The 14,208-nt window shown below is 44.1% G+C and overlaps 1 protein-coding gene across 1 annotated transcript in view; it reads right to left on the bottom strand.

Moving 5' to 3' along the window:
* The window catches only part of KCNMB4 (potassium calcium-activated channel subfamily M regulatory beta subunit 4), a 30,123-nt gene that overhangs the window by 3,429 nt on the left and 12,486 nt on the right, over positions 1-14,208 (bottom strand). Inside the window, exon 2 of the mRNA XM_081928116.1 lies at positions 6,651-6,778. Coding sequence (XP_081784242.1) covers positions 6,651-6,778 — 128 coding nt within the window. The remainder of the gene's footprint in view (positions 1-6,650; positions 6,779-14,208) is intronic.

Here is a 14,208-nt window from a genome sequence, read left to right as displayed (position 1 = left end):
ATTGCTGAGGAGTTCACTCTTTCTTTGTGTCTTGCTTATAGGCTTCCCATAGGTATCTGGTCCACAATGGTTAGGAACAGGTGGCTGTACTGCGGCCGTATTCACAACATACTTTTAAAGTGCTATGATACCAGCTTTGAATATTCACAGCTTCTCTGGCGCTGTCGGTTAAACCACAGAGCCTAGGACTTGCTGATCAGAAGGTCGGCGGTTCGAATCCCTGCTACGGGGTGAGCTCCTGTTGCTCGGTCCCTGCTCCTGCCAACCTAGCAGTTCAAAAGCACATCAAAGTGCAAGTAAATACATAGGTACCGCTCCGGCGGGAAGGTAAACAGCGTTTCCGTGTGCTGCTCTGGTTCAGCTGTACGCCGGCTCCCTTGGCCAATAAAGCAAGATGAGCGCCGCAACCCCAGAGTCGGTGACGACTGGACCTAATGGTCAGGGGTCCCTTTACCTTTAGTTTATTAAGGGGCCTGAGAAGTCCCTGTTCTCCTCACAGAACTACAAGGCTTCAGAGTTCATGACTATTAAGCCACTCTGAACTGTAGTTCTGTGAGGGGAATAGGCAGTGCTATTTTTCTAGAGAAAAAGGTGCCGGAACTCACAATGAACACCTTCCTTGTTCTCTAAGATGGCAATGGCGCCCACCTAAGAGGTGTTGCCGGAACTGAGATCCGGTGAGTTCCGGCTGAAAAAAAGCCCCAGGAATAGGGATCTCCTAGCAACCCTCAGCACCCTTAATAAACTAAACTAATTCTTTAGGAGAAGCCATGATTGCATAAAGTAGTGTCACAGTGCTTTAAATGTATGGTGTGGATGTGGCCTGGGCAGGTCTTGGGTTTGATCCAGCACATTATGTCTTGTGGTCTTAAGCTAGCCCACACAGTTGTCCTACTGCTCCAGGAGGCATCATCACCTATGGCTTTTGACAGTGGTCCAAAAATTGTATTTTGCTGTGCAATCTGACATTATCAATGATGGTAAAGCTGAGAGCACAAGCTGGGACATCTAACATGGGTTTCGCATGTGCAGGACGTTATGTGTAAAATTTAAAACAGTGATGTAACATTACTGGTTTAAATATCTGCCTCACAGCACTTTGTAAACAGATTTCCTTATTCGTGAATTTTTGGGAATCCCCCCCCATAAAAAGGTAAAAAAAAATGCTAGTAGCCAGGTTACCAGGGACAAGTTAAATGGCTTTGTAAACCCCACATCAAGGCGGGGTGTGTGTGAGCCTGTGACACCCTGACAGGCGTTGCTGGAGTCCATCAGCCCTGCCCAATGGTCACAGATGATGGGTGCTGGTGTTCAGCAAAATTTGGAGGACTACAAATTCTCTATCTGTACTCTACATTATAAAGTCTAACTCAGGGGTGGGGAGCCTCGGGACTGGGGGTGAATGTAACCCTCCAGGCCTCCAGCCATCAGGATTTTTCACACCCCACCTCTAGCCCTCCTTCATGCCCTCCTTGGGTGTTTTTGCCTAGCTGGAATGCATCCTTTAACTCTGCCCATGACTCTGGCTTGGCTGGAAGAATGATGGAGAGGAATAGATGTCTGTACAGAGGTGAAATTAACATTCATTGCTCTGCCCACTTTTGCCTCTGGCCCCACCCACCAGTGGCAGATGGCCCTCAGGAGAAAATGTGGCAGCTAGACTGGTGACTAGGAGCGGCCACCAAGATCACATAACACCGGTCTTGAAATACCTACATTGGCTCCCAGTACATTTCCAAGCACAATTCAAAGTGTTGGTGCTGACCTTTAAAGCCCTAAACAGCCTCAGCCGAGTATACCTGAAAGAGCATCTCCACCCCCATCATTCAACCTCGACACTGAGGTCCAGCTCCAAGGGCCTTCTGGCAGTTCCCTCACTGCGAGAAGTGAGGTTACAGGGAATCAGGCAGAGTGCCTTCTCGGAAGTGGCGCCCGCCCTGTGGAACGCCCTCCCATCAGATGACAAAGAAATAAACAACTATCTGATGTTTAGAAGACATCTGAAGGCAGCCCTGTTTAGGGAAGTTTTTAATGACTGATGTTTTGATGTATTTTTTATCTTTTGTTGGAAGCCACCCAGAGTGGCTGGGGAAACCCAGCCAGATGGGTGGGGTATTAATAATAATAATAATAATAATAATAATAATAATAATAATAATAATAATAATAATTTGGCCCCCAGGCTGAGAGTCCTCAGCTCTCAACAAATAAAACACAACGATAAACTAGGCTTTCCCCCATCAATCTTTGCAATGTTGTTTTCCATCTGTTAAACTGCATGCCTAGCCTGGCCCTGCCTACAAGTCAAACCTTCCAAACCCCATTTCTGTCTCTAGCAAGAAAGGACATCAGTTACACTGAATGGCTTTGTAGGGGTGTCCACTGGACTGCTGCTAATGCATTTTTAGTGATGAACTTCCTTCTCCCTTCTTTTTACAAGCTCCAGCATGATCACTAAAGGGAAACATGGCTGGAGGCAAAATGCTAAAACGCCCGAGCTTTGCCAACGTGTTTGCCAATAAAATTTAAGTTCATTAAAATAAAATACAAACATTTTGAGAGAAAACAAACCAGGAGTGCCATGCAATCAATTACAGCTTTGCTGATGGTGAAAGTAATTAAGGCTGGTGCAGTGAGTCAGCACAACCTAACAGGTGCTGCTTATTGTTGGCATTCTCTTTCAGCATTGTTCCTCTCTCTGCTCCTGGTCTTTAGAGATGAGCAACATCTGAAAGGGCTCTTGATGCTCATTTTTTGCCACCCTCTTGGGGAAGTGGACTGATAAACACTGCCAAAGAAGCAGTGTGCTGTACTGGGTATTGAAACGGAAACAGAATGAAACTGAAGCTAAATTACAAAGGCAGAAATCATGGTGTCCAGCAGTTCTTCTGACCTAGGAATGATGGTTTTCAAGGGTGTTTTGTCCATGGAGTTTTCTTGGCAGGGATACTGGAGTGGCTTGCCAGTTCCTGCCCCAGGTGGATCACATTTAGTCAAAACTCTCCACTATGACCTGTCCATCTTGGGTGGCTCTGCACGGCATAGCTCATAGCTTCTCTGAGTTATTCAAGCCCCTTCGCCACGGCAAGGCAGTGATCCATGAAGGACTGCAAGAAGATCAGACCTATCCATTCTGAAGGAAATCAGCCCTGAGTGCTCACTGGAAGGGCGGATCCTGAAGCTGAGGCTCCAATACTTTGGCCACCTCATGAGAAGAGAAGACTCCCTGGAAAAGACCCTGATGTTGGAAAAGATGGAGGGCACAAGGAGAAGGGGACAACAGAGGATGAGATGGTTGGACAGTGTTCTTGAAGCTACCAACGTGAGTCTGACCAAACTGCGGGAAGCAGTGGAAGACAGGAGTGCCTGGCGTGCTCTGGTCCATGGGGTCACGAAGAGTTAGACACGACTGAACAACGAAACAACAACAACAACAAAGGGTGTTTAGCCTTCCCAATTAAGTTCTGGTTTACAGGCTTCTGTTGCTGTTGAACCTAATGGATATGACTGTAGTTACTAAGCAGAATAACTTTCCACCAACTGCTGATAAACTGACTCCCAACTTTTCAAGTCATGCTCAAAATGCAGCTCCTATTCATTTATGTAATTGTGGCAATAGACTACTGTAATGAAGTAGGCATGGGTCTGCTTGATGAAGGTATGGAAGCTTCAGCTGCCAAAGAAATTCAATTCAATTCACGCTAGTTACTGCTGTTTTTCAGTGTCTGCACTGGTTTCCAGGCCAATTCAAGGTGCTGTTCATGAGATATAAAAGAGACCACTTTAACCCTCTGTCTCACTTCAGCCTCACTGGACTGGTTACCTAACTTGCTTCCTAACTAGGGAATGCCAGGTTAGAAATAGGAGGAGAGGAAGATAGCTCCAATATTAACAAAGAGCAGCCCTCAAGGTCACCATGTAATGTTGCAAAGGTGTGTAGGACAGGAAAACTGCATGTAGGCTGGCTTTTAGTGATGGGACGGATGTCTGCAAAGCCAGCCCATCAAATCCAACATCAGCCTACAGAAAATGGGCTGCTGTTCAAATGGACAAAAAGCCCTTCTCCCACACAAAATGGAATTTATAATATTTATCTGTTTATATCCCACAGGAGGGATCCAACTGGGAGGAGATCCAACGGACAAAAAATCCCAAGCAAATTAAAGCACCAATTGCAGAATATCACAATCTCAGTTTGTTTTGGGTCAAGATGAAATAGGAGGGTTTTTTTCTTCTTATGCAACATGCATAAGATTCCCTTTTTTTATTGTAGTCTACATATATAGAACCCGTTTTACTCAGGATAGTGTTTGGACCGTATCCAACACTGCATCTCCTCTGGTGCAACAGACTTCTGTGCACACCAGGAAGCTTCTTCTTCCTCTCCTGGGCCTCCAGTCCCCTCACATGCTCTCAAAATCACCTTTGGGGGGTTGGGGGAACCCTCCAGAACAATGTCTAGGGGGCACATGAGAGGAGAAGAAGTCCCATTGCACCAGCAGAACTCAACCGGTGCCACATTAGATAACAATCCCTAAAAAAAAACCCATTTCCCGGGAATGCTTTGTAGGTGACAATCAGGAGCTGCATGCATCCTTAGGTCCTGGACTTACATTGCGCATCCATGCCAGTTCTTGGATTGTGCTAGACAGGAAAGACTATAGGAAGCCTTCTTGGAATGACATTTATTATCATCATCATCATCATCATCATCATATCCCCCAGAAGCAATGGATACCATGAGCTCCCTCCAGGCTATGATTAGATGGGTCCCCCTTCCTGTTGAACCTCAAGTGCCCGTCAAAGATCTTTCTTTTTCAGCAGGCATTTTAAGGAAGATTTCTGCTTTTACAGTTGAAAAGCGTACGCTTTCTACAATTTTTATGTTCGCTGCTTAGAAACTATTGGAATTAAGTGTTCTATAACCACCTTAAATAAAGTAGGAATTAAAAATAAAATAAAATACTGGAAGCCAGCTTGTAAATTTTTAGCTGAATAGTAGGGCCTGTACTACAAAATAATAATAATAATAATAATTCTAACTTCAAATGTTTATTAATTAGTGATCAGCAAGACTGTGGCCCTATTTGGGCATTCAGTTTACCCTTGTGTAAGCGAGTACACAAAAGGCAGCAGAGACTTGCTGCTAAGCCCCACCCCCTTCAGCACATCACATTTTACACCATTTACAGCCCTCCTTGAGTATGAGAGGTTGGAAGAGGGGAGCTGCCTCTCGACTTGTGAAGAACCTGATTTTTCCAAAGTTTTCTAAACCGCCGGAGGAACTCCATGAGCAGAAGAAGCTGCCACATCAGATCTCTGGCCTCAGACTTACAGAAGTCTATAAACGGTGAACTCAGTTACATTAGTAAAAAAACAAACAAACCAGCAATTTGAATGAATGCATTATAAACATGCAACACCGGAGACAAGCATGGCACCAGAGACCACAAAACCTTTCTAGAGCATTTTTGCGTAGGTTTTTTTAAAAACCTTTTGTTATAACGATTTAATTTCGGACTTTGGTTATAAATAACAGGGTTATTTTCCCCTGCGAGTAGATTCACCCTGGGTGAAAACGACATGCTCCTGCTCCTTACGCACAAGTAAATTGAATGCCCAAACAGGGTGTCAAATTTGCTATACGGGTGGTACCTCAGGTTAAGAACTTAATTCGTTCTGGAGGTCCATTCTTAACCTAAAACTGTTCTTAACCTGAAGCTAATGGGGCCTCCCGCTGCCGTTGCGCCTGAGGTAAAGTTCTTAACCCGAGGTACCATTTCCGGGTTAGCAGAGTCTGTAACCTGAAGTGTCTGTAACCTGAAGCATCTGTAACCCGAGGTACCACTGTACAGTTATATCTTAGTTCGAATCCTGGAATTTCTTTTCCAGTCAGACCCGAGCACTGTTGAGATGTATATAAACCAGCAGGTGTCTTGTGCAATCCAGCCGAAGAAAGCAAATGGCTGATAGTTAAATTTTGGGGCGGTGGGGGGAGCACACACATTTGCAGCAGCTCCTCAGGTGCACCGGATACACAGACGTCTGGAGTCTACATAGCTGGCATTAACTTTTCCAGGTTTGTGCCTTGCCTGGCGTAGCAGTTGAAGCAACATTGGGACCATGCCTCCCCCTCCCCAGGCTTATATACCCTCGTCTGACGGGTTTGTGCACACAGCCTGAGACTTCTGCTGCATAGAAGTCATTGCTGTGCTTCCGTCTTCAAGCCCCTCCTGGTTGTAGGGTATTTGACCAGCCTGTCCCTCAGCTGAATGCATAAACAGCACGTATGCATTCTTCCTCTGCTTCTTGACAGGTCCTGAGCCCGGATCCCCATCTCTGACTGCTCAGATCCTGATTCCCTTCGCCTTGGCTCCTGCCTCGTGTGTGACACACAGCCTCTCTCCTTGGTCAACCTCCCGCCCCACTGCCTCCGCCCCAAACTCGCCAGAGCCCTGCTGGAAAGAAAAAATGCTTTATACGCGTTGTTTATGCATTCTAACACTTGTGAGACCAGATGGTGCTGTGGAGTTCCGTTTTCGCTCACCCGATTTCTCATACAAAGTTTGCAACGCATTTAACGGAAACGCTTCTTTGATGCGTCTAGATCCAACCCTGGACCCTGACAGCAAATGAGCCAAGATACTCACCTGAGGTGTTGATTAAAGTAGCACGTGAAAGGCTGAGAGCCAACTTCATCTTCCCAGTAAACCTGCCAGAGCTTTACATTTTCAGTGTTCTTCTGGTTTTCTCTTTTGCAGGGAGGGATATACGAACACTGTTGAAATAAATGGCATTAAGATGGCATCATTTTCGCTTGCAACAAGTAAAGACTTCAATTCTCTTTGGACATCCCTCAACAGTTTTTATAATTAAAACGAAAGCATATGTTTCAGGACTGGGCAAAAAGACAAGCAGGAGGTTTAACTGAATACTGTTGCTGTTTAACAATTGTTACTGAATGCTCAATGGTCTAACTCAAAGTGGGTGGGTCTAACCTCTAATTTTAGACAAGTTACATAAAAGGAATGCATGCATAACAGAATAAATCTGTCATTCTGCTCGTTTAAAAAACAGAGGATTACTTGCTGTTTTATCTCTAATCAAAATCTATGACTTTGAAACTGGAAATAAAAGAAAATACAGATATATGCATGTACAAAATCCTTATGCAGTGTTATAATTTAGTGAGCAATGTGATGAAGTCAGCCACTGGCACACAACAGGCATGGAGGTATTACTCGATTCAGAGACAAGCAAAGAAGATTAAGGTGCAATGAAGTGCAAGGAGATTAAAGCTCCCACCCAGCTTGGTTTATCATGAGGATGGTGTTTAGTTCATTGCTAACCATAAATATTAAGGATATCTTGGCGGCTGCTGCTGCCTCTTCCAGAGCACCAGAAATAATAACTAAGTGAATTATGGGTAGCACAGGCTACACTTCAAAAACAGAATTCAGAGATCTGTCGCCGTAGAGGTGGATCCCAGGGAGAGGGGGACTGAAGTTTCTGAGCACAAACATTATAATCTCAATCTCAATGTCATACTCTTTTCCAAGCAGGCAGCTGGTTAGAACCCCACCTGTACTCCAGGCCTACTGCTTCGCGCTCTCCATCTTTATACATAGAGTACCAACAAAGTGTTTCAAAGGATTGATTATTCATCAACATGGGCACAGATTCCCACCGCAGGCACTCAAGTTCACCTGAAGACCCTCAGACCAAATCCATCTAGCCTACCATGTCTAGTTTGACATTCCATGGCCTCAGACAGATGCCTTTCCCAGCTAGAAACCAAATATACTTATTAGTTGCAGGTGGTGACAACTGAACTTGCAACCTCCTTCATGCAGATCACAAGCTCTGATGATGATGATGATCTATGGCCCTCGTCCCTCACCCACATCCTTCCCTCACTCCTGGGCTCAAACAAGCAACCTGCAGCTTGCCAGAGACAGACAGACAGACAAATTCTGAACTGGGTCTTTGTTAATGAAATTAGTGGCAAGAAAGGCATAAGGTTCAAACACAGTTACTCTTGTCCCAAGTCTCTTAAGCTGTCAAGTCTCTGGCATGGATTAAAAATATAGACTGCTACTTAAGGAACCAGAAGAAGGCCACAATGATGTAATTTAATTTATCTTCAAAACAAGATCCACAAAGCAGATGGGCTGAGGCTGTTTTAAGCCAACAGAATATATATAGTTATAAATATAGATGGATACAGTTATATTTTAGGCTTTACTCCACCTTACCTGGCCTAATCCTTTAAGAACCAAACAAGTTGAGGGCTGCATCAAGGTATTCCGATTTCCTCCAAGATGACAACTGTTATGGATCCAGCAGTCACACTCTTGGGGGAGAGAGTTTTGTTCCTTCGCATTTGTGGCACTTGCTAGTGCAGGAATAGACTTACTGGGTATTATGAATCTAAATCAGACTGTGATACTATAGAAACTGGAAAAAAAATATTTTTACAGCTCCAAGAAGTGTTTGGGGAAGATTTCAAATGGCAGCTAATTTGGTTTTGTTGTGTAGGAAGTACTCCTGAGACTAAAGTACACATTCTGCCCCTCTCCATAGCTATTGGTTTAGCAGATGGCAGATAACCCTACTGAGAAGTAAAACAGGAGGGGGGGCAGAAGAGTCATCTTTTAACATGGGGGGGGGATGCACCAACAATTAACTTATTCATTGTACTGTAGTTTTTTTCTTTGAATAATTACAACGCATCTGGTTGCAAGACATAGAATACATCATCAATGGCATGTCTAGGGAAACACGATGCTGATTCACAGATGCATGTTCATCACTTGACTTCCGTGTGCAAATGTGTTGCCACAGATCTAAGAGCACGGATTGAGCTTTTGTGTCAGCCAATCCCAGTGTCAGCCTCAAAGGAAACACTTTTCAATGGAGCCTGCAAGTCCTCAAGGGTCAAACGATGACAAATAAAGTGGTGAATGATCAAATAATGTGCATGTATGCCTAACAAGCTAGCTAGCTGATAGGAATGATCACCTTCCTTATATATCGGGAAAGTGATACCCATTTTCCATCCAGAGGGTATTTGCCCCATGTTGTTTTTAGTGGTAAATACGCGGGTGGCGCTGTGGGTTAAACCATAGAGCCTAGGACTTGCCGATCAGAAGGTTGGCAGTTCAAATCCCCACGATGGGATGAGCTCCTGTTGCTCGGTCCCTGCTCCTGCCAACCTAGCAGTTCGAAAGCATGTCAAGTGCAAGTAGATAAATAGGTACCGCTCCAGCGGGAAGGTAAACAGCATTTCCGTGCGCTGCTCTGGTTCGCCAGAAGCGGCTTAGTCATGCTGGCCACATGACCTGGAAAAACTGTCTGCGGATAAACGTTGGTTCCCTCAGCCAGTAAAGCAAGATGAGCGCCGCAACCCCAGAGTCGGCCATGACTGGACCTAATGGTCAGGGGTCCCTTTACCTTTACCTAAGTCAGCCAGGATAGGCGAATCTTGTATTCTAATCTATATTTCATCAATTTGTCCATGGGTTCCTCTGATGAATTCTTACGAGAATCCTTAACTGCCTTAGCCAGAACTTTCTTAGCCACTTTGCCCTGACCCTCAAACCAGCCAAGGTGTGTTGATTATGTGTAATTAGACGTTAGAGGGTACAAGTTCTGCAACAATTCCCTGGAAGACATCAACAGGATTTGGATTTTTGTTTTAATGGAGATATCTACTCAAGCTGGCCCAAAATTGGCATATCGAATATACAGCAGAAGCACTGATCGAGCAGAATCACATCATTGCAAAACAAAACTGTGCACCTTATCCTGATTGTTCACTTTTGTAAGCCATCCTGGAACTGGCACTACATTATCTGGGGTGAGCATGACCTCAGAAGTCATTGGCGAGGGACTTGGCAAGACACTTTTGTGGCGATCACCACAGGGTCCCCGGACGTTTAACAGTCTATTGATCCCTGTGCCACCACTGTGCTCGCTTCCCCGCTGCCACCAACCTGTTACTCTCAAGTACACACTGAGTCCAGACAGTTGTTAAAATTGAACCAAATAAACAAGTTTATTTTATAAGTATTAACAAGTTTATGGTTTCTCAGATAATATTCTTGTCAGTTTCTTAACTTTAGTTTCTTTACCGGCCTATACCTTCCTAATACCTTCTGACTGATTATCTCAACTGTTTGACTGACTCCTCTTAACAGATTCTCTCACTCTCTCACACCAGACTAGCCCAACCCACAGACTTATCCTCTCCATCTCTCTTCTCTAACTCCAGACTGACTTCTTAACAACTCTAACTCCTCCCCTTGGGTTCCCATTGGTTAGTCATTTTACAATTAGTTAACCCTTTCCTTCCAGTAGTGATGTATGGAAGTGAGAGCTGGACCATAAAGAAGGCTGATCGCCGAAGAATTGATGCTTTTGAATTATGGTGCTGGAGGAGACTCTTGAGAGTCCCATGGACTGCAAGAAGATCAAACCTCTCCATACTGAAGGAAATCAACCCTGAGTGCTCACTGGAAGGACAGATTGTGAAGCTGAGGCTCCAGTACTTTGGCCACCTCATGAGAAGAGAAGACTCCCTGGAGAAGACCCTGATGTTGGGAAAGATGGAGGGCACAAGGAGAAGGGGGCGACAGAGGACGAGATGGTTGGATAGTGTTTTCGAGGTTACCAGCATGAGTCTGACCAAACTGCGGGAGGCAGTGGAGGACAGAGGTGCCTGGCGTTCTCTGGTCCATGGGGTCACGAAGAGTCGGACACGACTGAACGACTAAACAACAACAACCCTTTCCTTATGAACCCAGTATGATGTCACACACCTAGGAGGGCAAATGCCACAGCTATGTCAAAAGCTATTTTTGAAATCCAAAGAAATAGTGTTTACCAAATTACCTCAACCCTCATACAAAAGGTGTGGAGTAGGGGGCTGAACCAACCAAAGATTGGTCTTTTTTAGTTGCAAATCAATATGGTTTGATTCTTGCAGCCACCAGCTGGTATACACTCTTGTTCAGGAAATGCATGATTTACATGAATTCATCCTGATACCTTTTATGCTTTTAAAGTTTTGAAAAATACCCGTAGGAACTCACTATTGTTATCCCACTAAACAGTTATTTTAATGTCTCTGTTGACTTACCACCCCACATATGTTACTACCCAGTTCAAAAGAGATTGATTATGCAACGTATGAGGACTTTTGGATATGGCTGGGTGTGTTTTTTAGGGATCCGTAAAATAATCAAAATGTATCTCCTCTATGCAATTCTTCCAGTGTTTGTTTAGTTAAAATTATGCCTGAAGAATTTACTTACCTAAACAAATATACCCTCTATTATGTACTTAGTCTCATCCAATTAATTAAAAACACCGCAAACCAAAAGGGCGAACATTTCTAAAAGCGTATTAGAAACGTCCAGTAGTCCATGCTAAAAAGATATTTTCAAGTTCATACATATGACATACTCACTCTTGGCTATTCACAACCACCCTTCATGTAGCAACACACAAAATTATGGCAGTCCATTTCTGAGCCTCTTTGATACTATTCTGCACATTTCAGGATCAACTCACACAACTACTGACACTGGTATGGGAAGACCCGGCCTTTCTGATGTTGCTGAACTAACAACTGCCCTCAACCCTAGCAACCATAGCCATTGGCCAGCAACATCTGGAGGGCCAAAATTTCCCCACGCCTGCACTATATCTGGGCCTTAACCCAAGGGGGCTCATGTTAAATGGGAATCGTGGGCCCCAATTGTGACTGGGTGCCTTTTATGTATTTTTTACTTAATTATGAACAATGTTCTTAATGGGACTGTGGATTCCTCTGCCCTTAGGCTGTCTCTTGCAACTTTTAACACTGACATATGTCCTTATTAGTATAATTTGGAACCTTTGCATTCCTTCGTTTTGATGTGCAACATCAAAGCGGGATTGCTAAGCAGATAAAAATTAGGTTATCTCAAGGTGCTTAAACACCTGCAGCATAAAAGAATGAAACTCTACAGATCATCAAAAGGACAATGGTTCAAAAGGTTTTCAGGATTGTTAAAAAAATTAAAATACTTGAACTGTTCTATGCAGCTAGGGACTTAAACCCCTAATACCCTGCAATGTATTCATAAGCTGGAAACGCCAGAGCAGCCCTAAGTATAGAAGTGAGTGTGTAATCATAGGACAGCTGCACTAAAAGTAACAACAGCAATGAAAGATGTCAGAATCACAGAATTGAGGATGGAAGGGACCACAAGGGTCATCTAGTCCAACCCCCTGCAATGCAGGAATCTTTTGCTCAACGTGGGGCTTGAACCCACAACCCTGAGATCCAGAGTCATCTTGATTTACTAAGAAAAGCAACCCTGCTCAGTACTCACTTCATTAGATTTGGAAGTAGCTAAAGCACAGCATGGGACGCAGGTGGCGCTGTGGGTTAAACCACAGAGCCTAGGACTTGCCGATCAGAAGGTCGGCAGTTCGAATCCCCGTGACGGGGTGAGCTCCCATTGCTCGGTCCCTGCTCCTGCCAACCTAGCAGTTCGAAAGCACGTCAAAGTGAAAGTAGATAAATAGGTACCGCTCTGGCAGGAAGGTAAACGGCATTTCCATGCACTGCTCTGGTTCGCCAGAAGCGGCTTAGTCATGCTGGCCACATGACCCGGAGGCTGTACGCCGTCTCCCTCGGCCAATAGAGAGAGATAAGCGCCGCAACCCCAGAGTCGGCCACAACTGGACCTAATGGTCAGGGGTCCCTTTAAAGCACAGCACACAAAACACAACAGAGACAGGTCCTCTCTAGTGGTCGGCCAATGTTTTTGATATATTTTTTTACAACTAATACTGAAGGTCTTGGAGCTTCCCAATGCCTCACTCAGCTAACAAAACAGACAAGGCCAGTCTGTGTATGTTATATTTCTGCTGATATTGTCATGGCTGCTTTTAATTTAATTTACCATTTATTGTAATCTTTGGGGTGATTTTGTTTTATTTATCATTCGCTGATATTTTGTTGACAATCATTTTGTAATATTATAAGCAAAACAAATCCTTGAATTTCCTTAATTGTTCCTTTTCGGTCGTATTCTGAATTGTTATAGAATGGCAATGTATTTTGGGGTTGTATATTTTGACATTTCTATGGGTTATAAACTGCCTTGGGTACAATAAGATAGAAAGGCGTGAGACAGTTAAAAAACGAAATGGAATGAAAAAGAAATTGGGAAATTGGAATATCTCCGGCAGAAAAGCATGCAGCTGTGTCTAGGGACAAACAAAGTTGAAATGGGTTCATAAACCAGGATGACAAGAAGGTCCCTAGCTTTCACTTTCCAGGTAATCAACCACCTTTTATATCCCTCAATTATACAATATTTTACTGTGTTCCTTCTTTGAACTCCTGCTTCTCTCTCTTTCTCTCCCCACAACTCCACCACAAATTCCTCTTGCCTCTCATAGCTAATAGACACACACATAAATAACTTCAGTAAAGTTTTAACCTTGGTTGCATAGTTATTCTCAATTTCTTCCTTTAGCCTAACATTTTGTTGCTTGATGATTAAGCACCAAAAAGTAACTCTTCAGTAACTCTTCAGAACAAACATTAAGTAACCCTCACAACACCCCTGTGAGTTAATTAAAAGCTACTGTGGACATAGAACAGACCGGAAGAGCCTGAAAGTCAGCACATTAATAAAATTGCCACTCAGGTCTGGGGAAGATGTTCAATGTCGTGCACTCCCAAATTTGGCTTTATACTCCCAACGAGTCCCGCTAGAGCACAACATGAATAAACAGTCGATGAGAAGGGTCTCTTGTGTCCTCACAGGTTAGCCCTATTCTGTGCTGAATCCTTTCCGGAGCTGTTTAAGGTAGCACTTATTTCTAATACTCAGACCTCAAAGTCCATATCCACAACCTCAGGTGCGTTGGGATCAGTAGTGAAGGAAACACTCTCTATATAAGGACCGATATATGTACATTATGGCAGGATGCGGGTGGCACTCTGGTCTAAACCACTGAGCCTCTTGGGCTTGCTGATCAGAAGGTCAACAGTTTGAATCCCTGTGACAGAGTGAGCTCCCATTGCTCTGCCCCAGTTCCTACCATCCTAGCAGTTCGAAAGCACGCCAGTGCAAGTAGATAAATAGGTACCACTGCGGCAGGAAGGTCAACAGTGTTTCCGTGCGCTTTGGTTTCTGTCACGGT

Source organism: Podarcis melisellensis (genome assembly GCF_964234715.1).
Source record: "Podarcis melisellensis genome assembly, chromosome: 10".
NCBI classification, from domain to species: domain Eukaryota; kingdom Metazoa; phylum Chordata; class Lepidosauria; order Squamata; family Lacertidae; genus Podarcis; species Podarcis melisellensis.
This window is presented reverse-complemented; position numbering and strand designations above follow the sequence as displayed.